This window comes from Camelus bactrianus, chromosome 27 (genome assembly GCF_048773025.1).
Source record: "Camelus bactrianus isolate YW-2024 breed Bactrian camel chromosome 27, ASM4877302v1, whole genome shotgun sequence".
In the NCBI taxonomy this organism is placed as follows: domain Eukaryota; kingdom Metazoa; phylum Chordata; class Mammalia; order Artiodactyla; family Camelidae; genus Camelus; species Camelus bactrianus.
In genome coordinates this window covers 24,935,789-24,958,161 of record NC_133565.1, presented here as the reverse complement: position 1 = coordinate 24,958,161, position 22,373 = coordinate 24,935,789, and the positions used below count along the sequence as shown (strand labels likewise).

The window sequence follows — 22,373 nt, the reverse complement described above, 5'->3', positions numbered from 1 at the left end:
GCAGCAAAGTATCCCAGGTCCCAGGTCCCGTCCTGTCTCAGATTGAGAGCATCGGCAAGATGCCAAATCCTTATCTAGGTGAGGATATAACAGAAAACAGGACAAAACCCCCTGCTCTCATGGAGTTTACATTCTAATGGGGGCAAGGGAAACATAACAAAGAAAGACATTGAAACAAAAGGAAGAACAGGGTAATATCAGACGATGATGAGTGCTATGCAGAAATAGCTTGATGGCAGTGGAATGAGAGTGGACAGGGAAGCCCTCTGAAGAGGTGACATTTGCACTTAGATCTGAATTACCTGAAGGAGGCTGTGGGGAAATTTGGGGGCAAGTTATCCAGAAAGGGGACAAAGCAAACACTTCAAGGGAGGAACCAGCTTGTAAGAGACCAAATGACATAATGTAAGTGAAAGTAAATGTTACAAGATTAATTTAGTGCAAGAAGATTTTACCATACGTCCTCTGTGTGCTGGTAAATGTATTAGGCAGTGTTCTCTAGAGATAAGTGGAGCCCTGGTCTTTAAAGTGCTCAGTGTCTAGGAGGGGAAAACAGAAAATAGTTTCTCAGCTGATAAAATGGTGCAACTAATCAAAAGGTGAAAAGTTAATTTTTATTCATGGTTCTGCAAATGTGCCCAGCAGGGGCAGAGACCTTGCCACAGATCACCCAGGTGCCCGGGTTAAGGCGCCTGGTTAAATTTTTCCTTTGCTGCCATTGGGCCCCTACGGCTTCTAGCCTCCTCCGGGCACCAGGGAGCGCTGTAATGTCTCTCAGTGCCGCTGGACGGCATGGCGCTCTCCCCACTTCCCTTCTCGCTGCGCCGCACTTCCGGTGGCTAGCGGAAGCGGGCTTTGCCGCTGCAGGCGCCGAGTCCCGAGGCATGGCGGGGGCGGGGCCGGGGGAGGCGCGCGCCCAGCAGTCCGGGGGGTACCTCGCCTCGACCCTTTGAACCCGGACCGAACAGGTGAGGACTTCTCATTCTTTGGCCCAGACTCCAAGCCCGTCAGGCCCTCCCCGGGCCTCCTCGGATTGCCGCCATGGGGTGCCCCCTCCCCGCATGACGCGGAGGCCCAGCGGCCCCCGCCCTCCTTCAGAATTCTCTTCCCATTGAGGCCCCGCCCCGGGCTTTTCTTTCCGGGGGCGCCCCCTTGGGCGTGTGTGCCCGCCCCTAGGTATCCCCTTCCCGTTTAGGAAGCCATCAGAAGGAACTGAGGGTTAGGTGCACCTGCCGGCACGGGGAAACAGACCCAGCAGGGGAAAAGGACTTGCTTAGTACCACATAATGAGTTGCCCAGTTCAGCCAGGCTTGCTTCTTCCGTTTCATAGATAACGTACCGAACACATGCTACGGGTCAGCCCCAGTGCTAGGCTCTGAGAAAACTAAGGGGACTGAAGTAGACATGGTTACTTCTGCCTGGAGAGTATAGTTTACGGGGGAGTCTGACATTAAACACCTAACCGTGCAACTGAAAGTATAGATTCAAACTGTGACAAGTACTATGGAGAAGACGAACAGAAAAAGTAATGGGAAAGCAAAAAATATGTTTTAGAAAGGGTGGTCAGAGTAAGACTTCCTGAAGGAGATGACACTCAAGCTGCAACTTGAGAAGTATGGCAAGGGCGAGAGGAAACACATTCAAGGCAGAGGGAACAGCCCCAGTAGATACTTGAGTTCGCAAAGAACTTTCCAACATTCAGGAAAGGAGGCCTAGCAAGGAGTTAAGTGCTGTGATGGGCATACAGAGTATGCTTGTGTACTGGTCAGGAGTTCATCATCTAGGGCCATAGACATAAGTAAAATGCAGAGACAAAGTTGCAAGTGTGGTAGGTGCTATGAAGGAAAGGTATGGCTGATATGTTGGTATTTAACTGATGGGGAGGGTGAAGGAAGATTTCTTTGAGGAAGTGGTGATTAGGCTGATATCTGAAATAGAAATTAAGTCGGTAAAGTGAAAAGAGCCTTTTGAGACAGAGGTGAAGAGCAGGTGCCAAGGTTCTGAAGCAGGAGGGAGGACACCTGTGGGAGAAATGGGTTAAATGGAAAAAGATGAGGCTGGAGAGGCAGAGCTGAGAGCTTTGAGGCATCTGGTTGGCATAGTAAGGATTTTGGTCCTTATCATTAAGAGCAATTGGAAGGTACATATTTTAATCCATAGGAGAAAGGATGTGATCACAAAAGCATTTTGAAAAGATTACTCTGGTGTTGAATGGATTAGAAGAGGTCAGGAGTGGGTTTAGGGAGACCACTTAGGAAGCAGTTGCAGTAATGTAGACATGAAATTATAAATTTCGGATGAAGGTTCTGGCAGATCATGATAGAGAGAAGGTGGTGCAGTAGAGGACTATCTAGAATGGAAAATCTCCAGAGTTTGGTGACTGATCAGGGATAGGGGCTGAAGGAAAGAGGTATCAAGGAAGACACTCAGGTTTCTGGTTGCTTTTAGCATGGGCCACTCACTGGAACAGGGCAGCTTTTGGGAAGAATATCCTAAATTACTCTACTTTTTTCCTAATGCCCACTCTGACTAGAAAGGACTTTCATTATGTACTTTTTTTATATTTGAATTTTTCTATGATCATGTATCTTATAATTGGAATAATAACAGGACATGTTGAAAAAGACTTAGAATTCCATCGTCTCTAGAAACCATAATTGTGTGATAAAAAAATTTAGAGAGAGAGAGACAGGGGGCGGGGGAGTGCACACCGAGAGAAGTGTTAGGAAGTTCAGTGAGGATTTCCTGTACAATTTGGAGCTGAAGCTAACAGGCCTTCATCTCCACCCACCCCACCCCTCTACTCTCTCCACCCTAGTACTGGTGTCTTTCCCTTAAAAAAGCAAATCAGAGAGTTTAAGATGGGACTGCTCAAAAGGTACACAAGTTTTTTTTTTTTTTTAGAATTAAGCATCTACTTTGCTTAAAATGATCAGTGGCTCTTTCTGAGTGGAACCACTAGTATCCCTTATTCAACTCAGTTATATGTGGTTAATCTGCTCGATGGTGCCTAATGCCTGTTCCTTCTCCCATTCTTGGGCTTTACCTACTTCTCTCATCCCATTCTGGTCTCCCTCTCTGCCTCCAAGCCCCATTTTAAGTTGGCACGGTGCTGGTGGCAGAGGTGGCCTGGGCAGGGATTGAGAAAGGCAGTTTTGTGCATTACTTGGTATTTTAAAGTGCTTAAACCTTAATAGTGTGTTTTTTGGACTGTATCAAAATAGTCACATCAGCTCTGTCACTGTTTAAAGGAGTAGCTTTATGAAACTCAATATTGTGTTTATTATTCCGAAGTGGAGGATATTGTTCACCGTATCATGCCAAGGTCCTTTGAGAAGACTCATGAGAGAGATTTCTTTTAAAATCCAGTGCTCGGAATTGCTGTGCTCCTTCCAAGCAGCTATTAAGTTTTTATCTTATTGGCAGTGCAAATTCTGTAACTGATTGTATTTTCCTGTGCCTTGTCTGCTGAGAAAGTCAGAGCCAAATTAGAAGCTTGGCAGTTCTGCAGGTCCTCATGGTATGCGTTTCTGTGTACTTCAGGCTTAATTTTATTGTCCTAGCTTTGTTTTCCCTTTACAATGATTGTTTTCTAATTTAAAAAAAATTTCTGAGTATGTACAAATAATACTTCCAAAACATGTAATTTTTAAAAGAGTAACAGTACAATGAATGAAACATAACACTTGGAATTGCCAGTGTATCTCTAACTCCCATCACATTTCTTCATCAGAGCTAAGCACTATTTTGAATTTTATAATTCCTTTGCTTTTGTAAATATATACCATACATATTTGTATTCTTAAAATAGACATTGTTTGAAACTTACGTAAATGGAATCACAGTGTATATATCCTGCAGCTTGCCTCCTTCATTCAGCGTTGTGCCTGAGATTCATCTATGTTGTTATATATAACTGTAGGGTGTTAATTCATTGCTTCATAAGATTCCACTGCATGAATAGAACTGGATAAATTTATCTAGTCTACCATTGATGGGCATTTGGAGTATTGTCAGTTTTTGCTGTTGTTAACAGTCCTGCTACAGATGTTCTTGTATATGTCTCCTGTTAATATATCTACAGACATTTCTCTTAGATCAGGATTTCTCAGCGTTAGCATTATTGACATTTTGGGCCAGATGTGAGAGGCTGTCCTGTTTACTGTAGGATGTTTAGCAGCATCCCGGCTTTTATTTGCTGGACATTCGTAGCACCCCTCACTCCCTCCCAAGTTAGGACAACCAAAAATATGTCCATATATTACAGAATTGCCCAATTACAGTTGGGAATCAGTGCTTAAGATCAGGGGCTGACAAACTATTTTAGGCTTGTGGGCTGTGTGCTCTTTGGTCTCAACTAATCAGCTATGCCTTTGTAGGGCAAAAACAGCCATAGGCAAGATGTAAATGAGGGGGTATGACTGTGTTCCAGTAAAACTTTATTTATAAAAACAGGCAGGCAGGCTAGATTTGGCCTGAGGGTAGAAGTCTGCAGTCTCTTGCTCTAGTCTGGATCATTAGGAAATATATTTTATATCCTCACCCAGTGCTTGTATGGTTAAGAACTCCTTGTCTAGGGGACATTCTTCTTTCAGTCATTGGGGAGGGGGTGAATCAGGCTGTTCCCTGCCTGTCACCCTTAAGAGAAGCCTGCCAGTCATTAAGGGGGCTCCCTGGTACACCCTTGGTCTGCCCTCATCACCTGGATGGCGCAGCCTCTCCCATCCCTTGTAACTCGTATATGTAATTGAAACAGAAGTTTCACACAACAGTGCTTACTCTTACTATGTGTGATACAGTTTGGTATTCTCTTTCTCATTCCATTTTTAAAAATGTTAATCAGTATATCCAGTAAATTGATTTCAAAGCGCCATTAGTGAGTTATGACTAGCAGTCTGAGAAACTTGATTTGCTCAGTCAGAGGTATGTACATCTTTAGCTTGACTAGATCGTATATGTACTTATATAAGGAATTTCAAATCTCTTAGGAGACAATATAAATAAATTCCCTCATTGTGTGTATGTTTTTATTTCTGAAATATAGATTGATTGGATCAGTCCCTCCTCTGCTTAAAACCTGTAATAACTTGTGTGGCCTGACATAAAAAAGTATTTTATTTTACAATCTGGCTCTAGTTCTACTTTTCTTATCTCCTCTTATTCACTCTGTGCTTCCTGTGTTCTGACCTCTTGGAATTATTGTTTCCCAAATGTGCCATGCTGTGCTCTTTCTAAATGTATCTTAAAGCTACCTTCTTTCTGGAATATTCATCCTTTACTTTGCCTAGTGAGTTCTTTATCCTTCGAGTTCCTTGTGAGATGTTCCATTCATTCATTTAACATATTTATGAACACTTACCTTGTCTCAGGCACTGTTCTAGGTCTTGGGGATTCAGCAAGGAATTCGACAGGTCTCTGCTGTCTGATATGGGGAGACAGATACTAACAAGGTAAACAAATAAGATAATTTGAGAAAGTAAGAAGAGCTGAAGAAAATAGGGCAAAATGATAGATTGATGTGGTTGGAAAAAGGCATGACTTTAGGTAAGGTAGTCGGAAAATTCTAAAGTGCTGCTATTTTTAGCTGAGATATGAATGATGAAACTGACAGCCATTTCAACACTTAAAAATGTTGTTCTGCTTTTTTTTCTGGCCTCTGTAGTTCCTCATGAGACATCATGGATATATAAATTGTTGTTTTCCAATAGGTAATGTGTCATTTACCTGGTTGCTTTCAAGATTTTTCCTTTGTGACTTAGTTTTTCACAGATTGATTATGATATGTCTGGGCATGGATTTCTTTGGGTTTATAATGTTCGGGGTTCTCTGAACTTCTTAATTTGAGTTTATATACATGAGGGTTTATTTCTCGACTCTTAATTGTGTTCTTTTAGTATATTTTTCTGTCTTTATGCCAGTGCTACACTTTTTTGATTACTGTGTCTTTGTAACAGGTTTTGAAGTCAGGAAGCCTGGGTCCTCCAACTTTGTTCTTTTGCAAAATTGTTTTGGCTATTTGAGATTACATGTGCATTTTAGGACGAATTTTTCTTTTGTTTCTCCTTTTTTTTTCTTTTTGCAAAAAATGACATTGGGGTTTTGATAAGGATTGCATTAAGTTTGTAGATTGCTTTGGATATTATGGACATCTTAACAGCCCAATAAATATGGTTTTATTTAATGAATGTGCATTGAGTGTGATGCTTACACTGAACAAATTCGGTGTAGTTATAGATTTATTCTGTTGAGTATTCCCAACAGCTAAGCATGCTTTGAACGTATTCCTAGTGAGTTAGATCCTTCCCTAAAACCTGTTTCTAGACTCAGAAATGTCTGGACCACTTCCTAACTATCATCTGGGAAGGAGAAGTGCTGATCACTATCATCTTGGGAGCCCCTAGGCCCAGGATATATGGAGGGAAATCTATTTGACTTGCGTATGTAGTTGACCCTTGAAAACACAGATTTGGTTGAATTTGCGAATGTGGAGGAACTGTGTATACTGAGGGCTGACTGTAAGTTATACTTGAATTTTTGGCTGCAGGGGGTTGGCACCTCAAACGCCCTTGTTGTTCAAAGGTCAACTGTATTTATGTTTTGAGAAATTGTCTTTTATTTGCTTGACTCGTACTTTATTTTTCCATGCAGCGATGTGATAATGGATCATCATGTTTCTACTATCAAACCTCGAAGAATCCAAAACCAAAATGTCATTCACCGCTTGGAACGCCGGCGGATCAGTTCAGGCAAGGCAGGCACCCACTGGCATCAGGTTCGAGTGTTCCACCAGAATGTCTTCCCCAACTTCACGGTTGTCAACGTTGAGAAGCCACCTTGTTTCTTGCGTAAATTCTCACCTGATGGACGCTACTTCATTGCTTTCTCTTCAGACCAGACATCTCTCGAAATCTATGAGTACCAGGGCTGCCAGGCAGCCGAGGACCTACTGCAGGGCTATGAGGGGGAGATCCTGTCCAATGGCAATGACCAGAGGTCAGTCAACATCCGCGGTCGGCTCTTCGAACGCTTTTTTGTCCTGCTGCACATTACCAATGTAGCAGCCAATGGTGAGCACCTGAACCGGGAGTGCAGTCTCTTCACTGACGACTGCCGGTGTGTCATCGTGGGCTCAGCTGCCTACCTCCCGGACGAACCTCACCCTCCTTTTTATGAGGTCTATCGGAACAGTGAATCTGTGACCCCCAACCCACGGTCCCCTCTGGAGGACTACTCCCTGCACATCATTGACCTCCACACTGGCCGCTTATGTGACACACGTACCTTCAAGTGTGATAAAGTCGTCCTGTCACACAACCAGGGGCTGTACTTGTACAAGAATATCTTGGCCATCTTGTCAGTGCAGCAGCAGACCATCCATGTCTTCCAGGTGACTCCTGAAGGCACTTTCATCGACGTGAGGACCATTGGCCGCTTCTGCTATGAGGATGATCTGCTCACTGTGTCAGCTGTTTTCCCTGAGGTACAGCGCGACAGCCAGACGGGCATGGCCAGTCCTTTCAGGGATCCTTTCATCAACTCTCTGAAACACCGGCTGCTCGTATACCTGTGGCGCCGAGCAGAACAGGATGGGAGTGCGATGGCCAAGAGGCGCTTCTTCCAGTATTTTGACCAACTACGGCAGCTGCGCATGTGGAAAATGCAGCTTCTAGATGAAAACCATCTGTTTATCAAGTATACTAGTGAGGATGTCGTAACCCTGCGGGTCACAGACCCATCACAGGTATGAGAAGCCTTCTTGCCATTTACCTTTCCAGTTTCTTTGGCAAAACAGGAAGATTTCTCTTTTTGCCTATGGCCAACATCTCAGAAACGCACATTTTTTGTAGTCTTGAAGTTTTGCCTTCCTAGGGTTCAGTCAAACTTAAAACAGCTCCATTTTTCTCTGGACACATGTAGTAATTTGGACAAACAGAAGCCAAATCCCAAGCTGTTGACATGCAGGTAGTCAGCTCTGTGATGATTACCCTGATTCCTCTGCAGAGCATGTTCAGTACTGTTGAGATGGAAGCCCAAATGCTAAAAGGTCAAGGTTTGACTGCCTATGGATACTGCCTTGATTTGGTATTAGATTGTGCTTGTTGGTCTGACTGTTTTAGTTCTGGCAGTGAGAATGAGCCCACCATGCAAAAAAGAAAGTCTTCTAAGAATGTGATCTTTTCTTTCCTGCTTAAGTAGTTAATGTCAATATATTTCTTCACAAAGTCTTCTTTAGGATGTAACTATCAGGTAAGTTCATTTGACAGAGTTAAGTGTTACGACTTTACCCTGACCTTGCCCATGTGCTGGAACATAGGTTGCAGAGCATTGACAAGATCAAAAGGAAGCCAAAATATCTGATCTGCCAAGTGGATCATCCAGACTGCAGGTCCTGAGGGCTTTTCAGTTTGGGTGAAAGATGTTGGTAGGGGAGAGAGGCATTTCACAATAGGAACAAGGTGGTATTAAGATCACAGTAAGAGCTCTGACTCTTGAGTTGAAACACCATGCTGAAATTCAGGATTATTTGGGCATTTCCCTTTGAGAAGCTCTACTGTAGTGTTGACCAAATAAGAGAACTACCTTTCTGTACATTTGCCCCCCATTCTCCTGTTTCCAGATTGTCTCTTAGATACTAGCTTGGAAATTCAGAGCAGAGCAAACCAGTAAACTATGAAGTCAGCTGAGCCTGGTATCTCTCACTGACCTGTGGCTGATTCTACCCTTAAGAGAGGCTGTACAGGAAATTGTCTCCTAAGACCTTTCGAGCCATCCATGGTAAAATGTTTTCTAACATTTGTCTTCTGAATCATAACTTGTGTATTCTAAAAAAAAAAGGGTGGGAGTGGGCGGAGTGAGTAATATGGTTAGAGATAATTTTTTTCTGGATTCTTTTTCTTCCCTATTAAAGGTGAAGTCACCCATTGAGCCATCATGGGTGAGCATCTAGTTCATGTTTTGTGTCATGGGAGGTTGGTGGTGAAGCCCTTGATTTCTGTACCTTCCTGCCCTGTATTTCCCAGTCCACTAGAGGAAAGGCTAGTAAATGTTTGTATAATTCTATATTCACATAATTATGATGAATCCTGGTGAAGCCCTGATATGATCAAAGTGTTGTCCAGGTTTATAGAAAGGACATGAGTCAGTTTCTTATTTAGGCTTGAGCTATAATTACCTTTTTATTTTGGAGGGAATAAGTTGTCTGTGACTGTTGCATTTGAGATTATCCTTTTTGCCTTTGCTAAAACATGACCTACTTATTTCCAGTACCTACAGTAAGTTATAGCCAGAAATATTACTAGGGCTCTGTGCTTTGCTTATAGAGTTTGTAACTTTAAACCAAATCTCTCTGCCCTACTTGTCCTCCCCTCGCCTTCCCCAGTTTAATTTGATAGGTTCCAGTAAGGTTAATGAGTAAAAAGTGCACCTAAACACAAAGCCTTGCTAATATTATGGGTATTATTCTCAGGTTACCTTCCAGCCTCTTTAATTTACAGCCAAATTTAATTTCCAGGTGACCACAAAAGTCATGTAACATAAGCTTTGGGAAGGACTAATTACCAGTGAAACAGGTGGGCCAATGTCTCAAGAAATTGGTAATGGAGATTTAAATTTAATCATAGGAGGGGGAGTACTAATCCTACTGTTCTGAAAACTTATAGAATCCTGTTGGAAGCTTGCAGATTGATTCATACTGCTGCATCCACTCTGACAAAAACTAGGGGTGCCTGGAGCTTCCTCATTAGGCTGAGCAGAGCACTGCACTGGGGGTTTAAAGAGGGCCAGTCACCCAGGGGCCTTTTCAGAGAAAGCAGTAACTCTGCCACCTATGGCATTTGAATGCTTTTCAGGCTCCTCCTCTGATCTCAATTGCTACAAATCTCAAATGTATGTTACAAATGCTCTTGGCTGAAAGAACATTTATGGGAAGGAAATGGAAAATGCTGCTTTGATTTTTTTCATTTGTTTAGCAGTAGCACCCTGCTTGGTTACAATTTGCCTGAGTGGACATAGTATACTTAAGGTGTTCCTCTGCATGTTAGAAATATTGAGAGAAAAAAGAAATGCCCCTAAATTGAACTTTCAAGTATAGATACACAAGAGAAAATAATTTACCAACAGGCGACTTGTAGCTGCAAATCACTTTCTCAGCTGGAAGGAAAATTAAATCTGGCATTTTAAAACAATGTTTTTAATCTCAAGGTGAGTTGGGGAGCCAGTAAGGAATAAACACTTGGAAGGAAAAAATACTAAATTTGCACAGTTTGAAATAAAAGGTTGGAAACTATTTTATACATATATGCTGAACAGCTCAGTAATTCCAGCTGCACAGGTACAGTGGGAAATCAGGGAACACCGAGGCTCTTGATGGATAAAGCCCACTGAGGCTTCCTCCTTTTCCAGAACCACTTGGCGCCACGTTTCTGCCCTGCTGCTGGAGCAGGGGTGTTTGGTTGTTTTACTTGGGTAACTTGCATTTTTAGCCAACTAATAAATTTGCTAGGCATGATGCTATACTCAGCTGCCCCTCAGGTCTCTCTGTTCTTCTGCAGGCATCTTTCTTTGTGGTGTATAATATGGTGACAACAGAGGTGATCGCTGTGTTTGAGAACACGTCAGATGAGCTTTTGGAGCTCTTTGAGAACTTCTGTGATCTCTTCCGTAATGCCACCCTGCATAGTGAAGTCCAGTTTCCCTGCTCAGCCTCCAGCAACAATTTTGCAAGACAGATCCAGCGCCGGTAAGCTGTTCCACTAGGCTTAACAGGCTGAATTTTTCTTTAGGAAATTGAGTCGTTTACCTCAGGAAACCTTCCCATATTCTTTCTGCCCACCAGGCCTTGGGGCGGTCCGCCTGTTGTGACCTCTTTTGTCGTCCTAACCTTCTCCTTTCTCTCAGCACTTGAGGAATTACTTGTGTGTTGTCCATTATTCCTTGTAGACTGTATGTAGCTGCAGAAAGATGGAGACTGTGTCTTTGGTATTTATTGCTTTATCTTTAGTGATGCACTGTCAAGCACTTAAATATTTTTTGAGTGAATGACTAGGGAAATAATTTTATAACTTTTTATTAAACGTGTGTTGAACAGCTATGTTTATCTCTGCTCCATCTCTCAACCCCACTAAAATGACAATAAAAGAAGAGGTATAACCCTACAAGAACAAGGAGAATGGGAGAGAAGATAACAACAGAGTTTTAGAAGCTGAAGAGCCAGTGGAGGAGTGATAACTACCTGGGCATACCTCAGGGAACAAAAACTTAAGACTCCAGAGCTTAGCTGTCAAGAAACAAGTTGCCTTGCACCAGAGAGCTCTGGAAAAGGCTAAGAAATTGGAGGCCCTCCACACTTCGAAGATACCTATGAGGCTGAAATCAGTAGGATTGCATTAAAGTCTTAACAGGAGCAATCAGATACTCTAGCTCCTTTCCTTAAGCCTGCACTGCCAAATGACAGCCTCTTCCCCACCTCAGCAAAAGGCTTTATTCTCTGGAGAAACTGAACCATGCAGGCTCTGGTTTTTATGTTCATGTGGCATGGCTGAGCAGATAGGTGAGACATGTCACGATTAAAACAAAAATTAAGTGAAAATTGATATGCTGATGGGGAAGACTCCCATCTCCCTTATCACAGATGGCATCGAGGCTTATACTTCCTGGGCGGGAGATTAGAGATAATTCCCTTGGGAAACTGACCGACTTGAAGAAGAGACACTTGGAGGCTCTTCACAGGACACCTAGGTCACCCTAAGCTGATCCCCACCTCCTGTAAACCAGAGCTCCTCATGGCTGTCTGGGTGCCTTATTGTGAAATGACTGGTTATTTTGGACCAAGGGCCTAAGTTCAATCCTACTTTAATCAGTCAGTGCCTCATCAGATTCCACATGCCTAAATTATTTCTTCCCTAACCTCAGCCAGTTATGGGAAATACCTGTTTTAGGTTCCAGGATAAATCAGAATAGAGTGAGTGGATGAATCAGAGTAAGCCTTACTGCCACTGGGGAAAATGAGCAAAGCAGAGACCTAATTCAGTGGCATCACATTTATGTAGAAGGACAGTACTTGATTAAAAATAGATAAATATTGCTTTTCAGAAAATTAAACACGCTTTTTCCTTTTCCTCTGGTTTAGTCAAATTTTCTGCCTTGTTAACGTCTCTAATCAGTATAGAAGGAGTTTTGAAAGCAGAACGTGGACAGATTTTGCCTTTTTTCATTTTGAAATGAATTTTCTGCTTTTAAAATTAACTTTAAAATTAAGCAGGTTATTATTAACTAAATAACAAAAGCTGAGTACACTCAGTCAAAACATCAGAGAAGTCACTGGAAGGTACACTGTATGGGGGCAGGGATTTTTGTCTATTTTGCCTTGTCCACAGCACCTAGGCCAGTGTCATTCATGTGGGAGGAGCACATTAGGTATTTGTTGAATGAATGATGTCATCAGGAACGAGAGGAAGCAGTGTTTTCTAAAAATTCATTTCAGAATGCACCCATAATTAAGTGAAACTGTAGGAGGCTCCAGGAGGAGAAAATAAAAGGTTGAAGAGAAGGGTGGCATTCTAGCTTTGCGATCTCTTCAAAATTTTGCCTCATACCAGCAGAAGTTTTTGAAAAACTAGATCTCCTGACATACTAATTTTTAAGTCGATTAAAAAATTTTTTTACTATTAAATTTAAATAATTACAGAGGATTTAATTTTCAGTGTATATTAAACATTTACATTTAAAAATAAAATTACTATAACATTTCTATTTTCCCCAGGTTTATTGAGATACAGTTGGCATGTAATATTGTATAAGTTTAAGGTGTCACACTTTTAAATATAGCCAAGGGAATCTAAATGCCATAGTCAAATTAGTTTTCAATATTTGACATAAAAAGTATAGAGCAAATTATTCTCATACTGTTTGAAATTTTATATTATTACATTATATTTTTCTTCTTATTTTCAAATTATTAATCATCTTATACTTTGCTGCATTGAAAACGTAATGTATATATAAATTGAAATTATTTCTTGTGAACACATGGGTCCAAGTGCTCAATTTTATAATCTTCAGTAAACTTTTGTTAAAAAGAAATGAAAATTGATTTATTTTAGGTTAGAATAAATGTTTAAGGAAAAAAAAATGGGCACCAGGGATCATGAGTTACTAAGAAAAGCCTTTATTTTGAAAGATAGTGACTAAAATAAAACAGTGTAAAAATAAACAACATGGTGTTCACTGAAATAATTGAAACTATAAAAACAGGAACATTGCTAGAACAGTGAGGTGCTTTAGAAATTTAAGCTTTGTTAGATACAGTTGAGGAATTCTCCAGGAAAGTAGAATAAAAAGATAAGAGTAGGAAAATGGGAGAGAAATGGTAAAAAAAAAATTTAGAGGATTTGCCCAGGAGGTCCAGTATCTGGCTAATTCCAAAAGGAGCAGTAGAGAAAATAAAGAGGAGGAAGCAATGTAAGGCAGTTTTCTAGTGTGAAGAATATACATTTCCAGATTGGCAAGGACCATGCAGTGGTGTGCTGGAGCTGGCTCATACTGGCTTGTGAGAGCCAGTTGTTAAACTTTCAGGAACTTTTTGCAAGCTGATTGTTGCAAAACACAGACATTAACAATTAATTATTTTCAAATTATTAATTCATGATTATTTTACTATCACTTAAGCTCTTGAAGTTATTTGTATGTCTTATCTGTTTGTTGAAAATACTATACAGTGATGTGCTGCTGCTCATCTCTTGACAATTCTGCCGTCTGTGATGTCACATTAGTGCCTTGAGATTGACGACAGCAGGAGGATTTACATCATAGAAATGGGCAAGCGCTGCAAATCCTGGCTTTTTTCCCTTCAGAGAAATAATTATTAAACTTATTAGCACATCACTGGCTCCATCAAGCACCCAGTGCAGTCAATTAAAAAAAGATCCATACTGAGGCATATCACCATGAAATTTTAGAACACATACATTTCACATATAAAAAATTAAGTCATCAGTTTTATTAGACTTAATACTGAAAGCTTGAAGCCATTAAAATCATGTTCTCAGAATTCTGTGAAAAAAATGATTTTCAAGCTAGAATTCTGTATCCAAATAATAGGGTGTAACAAAGACATTTTCGGATACACGGCCTCAGAAAATTACTTCCCATGTAACTTTTCTAAGGAAGCCTCTGGAAGATGTATTTTCCCAAACCTCAAAAGAATGTGAAGGTGGTGGTATTGCAATGATCCAATAAATAAAATTCCTACATTCTGTTTCCTGACATTAGGATTTAAGTTCTTTTTTGTTCACCTATTGTATCTTAAGCACCTAGAAGAGCTCCTGGTACATACTAGGCTGTCAGTAATACTTTGTTGGTTGAATAATGGTGGCTTGGATCCAGGGTAGTGACATTGGAGGTGGTAAGTAATTGTATTCTCAATGTATTTTGAAGATAGAGCCCAAAAGATTAGTGGAGGATGGGCTATAGGCTGTGAAAGAGCAAAGTCAAAGATGATTCTAACATTTTTTGAGTTACCGTGAAACTCTGATGGTGAAGCTTGTGAGTAGAGCAGGTTTAGCGGAGAAGATCAGAGGTTCTGTAAGTGGAGAGGTCTAGTAGTTTCTCAGAGGAAGGAGTATGAGAGCTTCCTGACAGGTCAAGTACAGTGAGGACTGATAATCAACTATTAGAGTTAGCAACATGGAGGTCACTGTTGACCTTGATAAGAGTAGTTTCAGTGAGTAGTTTCAGTGAGATGGTAGCGGAGAAGGGGAGCCTGTTTGGAGTGGTTTAAAAAAGAATGGAAGGAAAAGAATTGGAGATAGTAGGAAAAAGTGTTTTGAGAGGTTTTACTGTAAAGGAGAGCTAAAAAATGGTGCATTAGCTGGAGGGGCAAATGGTGTTAAGTTTCTGTTCTTGTTATTTTTTAAATGGGAGGGGAAAACGGTGTGTTTGTATGCAGATGGGTAGGGGGGAACTGAGTTTAGGAACAGTGGGGTGATGGGGGGAGGGGGAGAATTGGTTAAGTATGTGAGATCAGAGGATGGGACCTAGTGCCCAAGTGGAGGGACTGGCCTTACAAGGCAGCACAGTACAGATGTGCTGATGGGAACTTTAAAGTTTTCTTCTCATTGCTTCTGCTTGTCAGTTACAAAGTAGGCAGTGCCATTACAGGAGGGTGAGCATGGAGGAGGGTGGATGAAGTGGTCATCAAAGAGAGTGGGAGACTCGCTGGACCGTGGGAATGCAGCACGAGTGCTCTGCAACATTAAAGGCCCACATGAGTTCATGATTATAACTTTAAAGTGAGAATTATGTTTTTCTCCAGCCATGGAGAAAACTGAGTTGATACAGGCATGGGACAGGCAGAACTGAGGTTAACTAGAGTTGTAGTTTTTTCAAGTAAGTACCACAAAGCAAGAGAAGACAAAGTTGTTGAGGATGAGTGCAGTGGAGTGACTTTAATGATTGTGGAATTTAAGCTGGCTAAGGAAGGATAAGAGGACATGATGCAGGTGTAGGATGGCAAAAAGTTGATAGAATCAATGGAATTAGGTCCCATTGGGGTTGAAGTATGTTGAAGCTGGGATGAGTAGAGGGAGTTAGCTGGAGAGCTAGGAGAGAAGGTAGTTGGAGACTGTGGTGCTGCACCCTGAGGTTACAGAGGGGTTGCAGTCATTAGTAATAGTGACATGAGGATATGACCATGGGAATGAGTGGCTGAGGCAGAGAGGAGATCCAGGAACTAGGAGGCTGTGGTGTTGGAAGGATCATCTCTGACAGTTGTGTAATTGTAAATTAAGAGAGGCATAGTTGGACAGAGTGACAGTGAGCCAGAAGTTAATCAGGTGAAGACATCAGAGAGATGGCTGCTTTACTTTCAGTCATTGGGGACCTTGGAGACTGGAAGTGGTGGGTAATGCTAGGGAGTAGAAATTGCTTCAGCCTATAGATTGTCATGGAGGCTTTGATTTGTGGTCATCACAAAGATGTGGGCCAGCCTCATATTTGAAGCCAGTGAGCCAGGCATGGTTGGAATACAAGATCTTTGCTGAAAATGGGCTGAAAACCAAAGAGCCCAGGATCTGATATTAGCTCCAATGAAAGGGAAAGAAAGAAGTTCTTTGTGGCCCAGGGTTTAATTGTATGATTTACACTGAGGCTGTGAAAACTACTGTCAAGAGAAGTAATGGAAAAGCAGTGCTGATGCTAGGCTTTCTTCAGGGGGAGCGGAGAAGTGCTAATGCCCATCTAGCACCACAGGTTCACATGGAAGCAAAAATCAAATCCCGTCTGATCAATCTTTCTGGTCTCGTCATTCAAGTTTTTTACTCCATTAGTTTTAGGGATGAGGTGTTACATTTTCTTCCTTGGATTAAAAAAATAGTTTATTTTCCCCTTGATTGTTAAACCATATGATATGCTTCGATACAGAGATTTTAAAAAATTGAACTGATACATTTTTTTCTAAGAAACTATAGGAAAGCAAAAAAATTTTTTTAATCTAAAATGTCATTACACAAACTCAGCTATTAGCATTTTGATGTATTTCCACCAGTTTTTTAAATTTTGGGGCATAAAATTTGTGTGTTTTATCATACTATACAGAATTTAGCCTACTTCTTTTACTCACCATTATGATGAACATTTCCTCTGTTACCATATAATCTTTGAAAATTATAGTTTTCCATTAGGTTAATTTTTCTGTCAGTTTTTCATTGTCATAAACAAGGCTGTATTGAATATGCAGAGAGATTTTTCTGCATATAAGATTGCTTCCTGAGGCAAATTTCCAGATGAACAGAAATACTCAAAGGGTATTAAATTTAGTATTCATTATAATTGTGAGAAATAACTGCTTTATTATTATTGTTGTTGTTGTTGTTGTTGTTGTTGTTATTATTATTATTATTATTATTATTATTATTATTATTATTATTATTACCACTACTACTACGACTACTACTACTATTGTTCAAGATAAGTCAGATGGGTGACTCTTATGTCCATGTTACTATCTACTAGATACTCGTGTTTCTGCAGGAGTGTAGTTAGCTAGTTCCCAAACTTTATTTAAACAAAGAATGAGTAATTTGTCAAAAGGTTTGATGCAAGTTGACTTATAACTGATCCCAGGAAGAGTCAGGCTGCTCCTCTTCAGGATGCTCTGCTTTCGGTGACTCCTTTTTAACGCAATCTAAGGCTATTACTTGGGGGAAGTAAGTATGAGTAGAAATAGTTGTCATAGATCAGTTATATTCATTTTAAACTTGTACAGAATCTCTGTTAACTTCTGTGAAGTAACTTGATGTTCTTTTCTAATTCTGTTTTCTGCTTTTTGAGAGTATTTGTAGCTAGGCAGACTTGTAATGTGTGAGAGTTCAATATCTAGATTTCTGTGTTCAGAATGAGTTGTTTTTAGACTTACGTTTGTCAGTTTAAAATCCAAGGCCGCTTGTGTGCCCACTAACACAGCCTTCCTCACTGGTGCTTTATTGTAGGTTTAAAGACACTATTGTAAATGCCAAGTATGGAGGGCACACGGAGGCAGTGCGCCGGCTGCTGGGTCAGCTCCCCATCAGTGCCCAGTCTTACAGTGGTAGCCCTTACCTTGATTTGTCTCTCTTCAGCTACGATGACAAGTGGGTGTCAGTCATGGAGCGGCCCAAGACTTGTGGAGATCACCCTATCAGGTATACGTCACTGCTTCAGCTGCACACTGCCTAAGGGCTGAATATGGCCGGCTTTGTTTTTCTCTTCTTCTTGAACATCATTTTGCTGTGATTCTATCCACTTGTACTCATGGGTTGAATTCAGAGGGCTGGCTGTTTCTATAATGTGGTGAGTGCTTTGATCATTTAGGCACTAGTCTCATAAATTAATTAGTTCTGCTCTTTGCTTCTCATTAAAACATGGAATTCAGATGAGTGTTGTTCCTTTTTAAAGGTATCCAGGGGAGAAAACCATATTTTTTCAGTCTGATAATTTAATACCATTTCATAATAGTGTTTATAATTGAGACTTAAATTTTATCCAGCTCAAATTAGTTTATCCCCTCATGTTACCTAGTAGAAAAGATAGCAAAGACAATTTGGAGAACAGGCAGTTTCCTCACTTGGAAGAGTTTTGGAATGCAGATTACTGTATTACTGCTAGAACCTTGAAACTAACCTCTTATAAACAGTCCCTCCCTCACAGATGTCCAGTTCACAGACCCACCTGTCTTTCCATGTTGGGAGCTTGTGTTGTTCCGTGTGCTGTGGTGATACTAGGGAGAGGAGCTGGCACCACTGTCACGAGTGGGGTTATTATGAGGCAGGTGTGTTCCTGGTGCCCTGTGCTGGATTATGGAAGGTTCATCCCTTAGAAACAGTGGTAGTTAGTATTTCATAAACCAGCTTCATTGTGTATTAAATAGGTCTGGGTAACGTATTTTGTATAATTAATCACCATTTGTGGTATTTCCTTTGGGAGATTGCAGTCAAGTTCCAAAAACCAGTTAAAATTTTTTTTTTATTATGGAAATTTTTAAATGTATAAAAGTAGAAGAGTAGAGGGGAGGGTACAGCTCAGTGGTAGAGTGTATGCTTAGCCTACACAAGGTCCTGGGTTCATCCCCCCCGTACCTCCATTAAAAAATATGTATATGAATAAAATAAATGTAATTATCTCCTTCCCACCCCCAAAAAGACTTTTTCTGCTTGTTTGATGTGAGCATGAGCAAAACACCTCCTGTTATGGGCTGAATCTTGTTCCCTCAAAAAAAAAAAAAAGTATAATGAACCTCCACAGACCCGTCACCCAGCTTCAACAGTTATCACCTCGTGGTCAGTGTTGTTTCATCTCTTTCCACCACCACTACTCCTCCCTTCCCAACTGCCCCCCAGATTATCAAATCCTAGGTATCATAGCATTTCACTTGTAAATATTTCAGTATGAATTTCTAAAAGATTAGGACTTAAAAAAATACAACCTTAATTACATTTTATTCCATCTCAAGCACTAACAAAATTTTAAAAGTTTAAACAAAAATTTCTTAAGGTGGCCAAACATTTAGTTAGGTTTCACATTTCCCTATTGTCTCGTATCCTTTGTACACACTCTTCTTACAGTTTGTTCCAGTCAGGAGCTAAACAAGGTTAGCACATTGTATTTGGCCGCTATCCCCTTAAGTCTTTTTTATTCTATAGATTTTGCTTCCCTCTTACTCTCCTTGCAGTTTAATTGTTGAAGAAACCAGGTTGTTCGTCCTGTAGTGTTCCCCACATTCTAGATTTTGCTCATTGCATCCTGGTATAGTATTTATCTCATTCCCCCGTATTTCCTGTAAACTGGTAGTTAGAATTAGTAGCTCCAACAACTTGCTTTAAATTATAAGCCCTTTGTGTGCTGGGGACTGTGTGGGTAATGTGAATGTGTTTGTCACACATAAAAGCGCATAATGGGCCTCATTTGATCTTGTTAGGTAGCACGAGATAAATTTCTCTCCTTTTCCATTTCCCTGCCTTTGTGATTTGAAAAGATGGGCCTAAGGAACAAATCTGGAAATGCCATTGCCCCTGACTAAAAAGGCTTTTCTTGTTATCCTTATTTATTTATTTATGTATTTATTTATTTTTAAAATTTTGGGTTGTTTTGAGGGGTGGAGGTAATTAAGTTTGTTTGTTTATTTCTTTATTTAATGGAGGTACTGAGGAATGAACCCATGACCTCATGCATGCTAAGCATACACTCTACCAGTAAGCTATACCCCCCCAATTCTTATTTATTTTTAATTTAAAGTGAGAAATGTAAGGATATCAAAGTCATTTGAAGAGATAATGCCGTTACTCTACCACCTTTATTGTATATTCCATTCTAGTCTTTGCCGCTGTGCATGTTTACGTTCACACAGTTGGAATCATGGTTGGCATAATATTTTGTAGTCCGCTTTTATTTCAGAAACATTTTTTCATGTTGTTACGTTGTCCTTACAGTTGCAGTCCTAACAATAGCCTATTATTCCATCAAGTAGATGCACCATACTTTATTTAACTATCCCCTGTTACTGAGCATTTATTCTCTTTCTGCATTTTTGCTTTAGAGCTAATGCTGTAGTTGCCATCTTTATTCATGTCACTATTGAATTCATTTAAATTAAATTCTGAGGATATAAATTCTTGGAAATGGGATTATTAAGTCAAAGGGTATGAATATCTTTCTGTCTACTATATATTTGCTTTCCAAAAAAGAAATTATAGAACTCTTTAATTCAGAGCTCCTTATTTTCTAGAACTTCCCCCGATTCAGCCCCAACCCTGCTGATCATCTCTGGTTCCCAGGTTCACAGGGCACTTATTTTGCCTGTAGAAAAGGCATTTAAGTACTGGGATGGATGGAAACATCTTTAGTCTTAACTGTGTTAGATGAAAAAGTAAAAACTACTTAGTATTTTGTTTTTGTCTCTGAAAAAGAAGAACCTTCCAGAAGTATTTATTCTTAAAAATGAAAAACTCAAATACAGGCCTAGATCTGCACTGTCCTATAGTAGCCATTAGCCTCTTTGGCTGTTGAGCACTGAAGTATGCTCAGGTGTCAAACACACATCAGATTTCAGAGGCTTAGTACAAAAAAAAAGAAATATATCTTTAATATCTTTTATTCAATATAAGCTTGAATGTAAAGTTGTAGGTTGAAGTGATATTATTTTAGATATGAATATTTGGTTAAAATATTATTAAAATTAACTTCACCTTTTTCTTCTAAGAAAATTAAAATTACCTACCTACCTGAAAATTAAAAATCATACAGGTGGCTCACATTTCCCTTCCAGCCCTGGTCTAGACAATCTTCTGGAAAAGGGGAGGCTGTAACTAAAGGTCATCTTGGGAAAGAGAAATGACCCAGTGACTCAGGACAGCATAGTGAAGTTCATGATCAGCCTGGCATAAAATGAGCTGAGCAGATAAAGGTGCTTTTGCAGTTCCAATAACCTGGGGCTGATGTAAGAGGAGATTTCATCAGTGAAGTTAAATGAAGAGTTGCCACATTTCCCCGCTGTTCAGATTTCGAGATGGTGATGAATATCTATCCCATCCATCCTCTCCTTCTCTCCTTGTTCTGTTTAGGTTCTATGCCCGGGACTCTGGTCTGCTCAAGTTTGAGATTCAGGCAGGCTTACTGGGCCGCCCCATCAACCACACCGTGCGACGCCTTGTTGCCTTCACCTTCCACCCTTTCGAGCCTTTTGCTATCTCTGTGCAGAGGACTAACGCTGAGTACGTTGTCAACTTCCACATGCGACACTGCTGCACGTAGGGGCCTCGCCAAAGCCAGGTTATCTGGTCTTCCAAGACTTTGCCCCTCCTTATCTCAGTGGACTGCAAAGCAAAAGCTCCTGATTCCCAGCTTTGTCGGTTCCAGACTGATACACCTCGGAGAGGAGAGCTGGAGAGGGGAGCGAGGGAGGGTTAGCCTGCTGGATTTTTTTTATCAGACACAGTACCACTACTGATTGACCTAAAGTCCTCTTGCCTTTTCCCTGTGGGAATGTCCAGCGTTAATTAAGTCCGTTTCATTTTTGTTTTATTTTGCATTTTATTGCTATGAAGATGAGAGCATTATACCTCTACCCCTTCATGTCACTTCTTTGGCATTATGGTCTGCAGCCTGAAGCAGGTAAATCTTGTTTACTCATCAGAACTGTGTACATCCTTTCCACTTAGCCAACAGCAGGGCTGTCTTTATAAGAAAAAAAAAATAAAGTCTTGGTATTTTCTTACTTAAAAATATCCTGTTTGAAGACTGCTTTATGTTGTGATCTCACCCAGTGCTTTTTAAATACATGGGGTCCAGGAAGGACTGAGAGGGACCAGAGGCCATGGACTAAGTGGTGTGTGCCGGTGTGGAAGACAGCTATCTGCCAGGATTGTTCCTTCCCTCGGGTGTTCTCCTGGTAATTGTTACAGCTGGAGGAACAGGGCGTAATTGCACATCCTCGTGTGGAAGCATGCTCCCATCTGTACCATCTGGGTTGGGCAGGTGGAAGAGCGAGCGGTTCTCTTTGGCCATAGCAGAGACAAACACTGTGCAGCACGTACTGTAATTTGGGTAGGGGGAGCTGGCAAGCTGCAGGTGTCCCTGAAGAGATCAGACTGGTTGTTCCTGGATGGCTGAGCCATCACAGCTCTCCTGCAGGTACCTGCGGGCCTGCAGCCAGCATCCTTCTGTCACGTTCTCAGCCAGTCTCCACCACAGGGCTTGTCAGGGTGTTTATGTTTCATCTTCATGATGTGTCCACCGTTTATGTGATAAGCTTATGTAGTAGCCTCTGACTTTGAAGACACCATTGAAATGTTGGGTTTCCAAGCAGGCTGTGAAAGGTGCTGTGGATCCTCTATCCTTCTGCCATC

The 22,373-nt window shown here is 40.9% G+C and overlaps 1 protein-coding gene across 1 annotated transcript; it reads left to right on the top strand.

The window, feature by feature from the left end:
- Window positions 1-808: 808 nt before the first annotated feature.
- Window positions 809-21,752, top strand: DET1 (DET1 partner of COP1 E3 ubiquitin ligase). Its single transcript, XM_010962932.3, has 5 exons — window positions 809-968; window positions 6,649-7,741; window positions 10,551-10,738; window positions 17,484-17,675; window positions 21,090-21,752. Exons 2-5 carry the CDS (start codon window positions 6,659-6,661, stop codon window positions 21,277-21,279), a joined length of 1,653 nt encoding a protein of 550 aa, XP_010961234.1. The 5' UTR covers window positions 809-968; window positions 6,649-6,658; the 3' UTR covers window positions 21,280-21,752.
- Window positions 21,753-22,373: the final 621 nt, after the last annotated feature.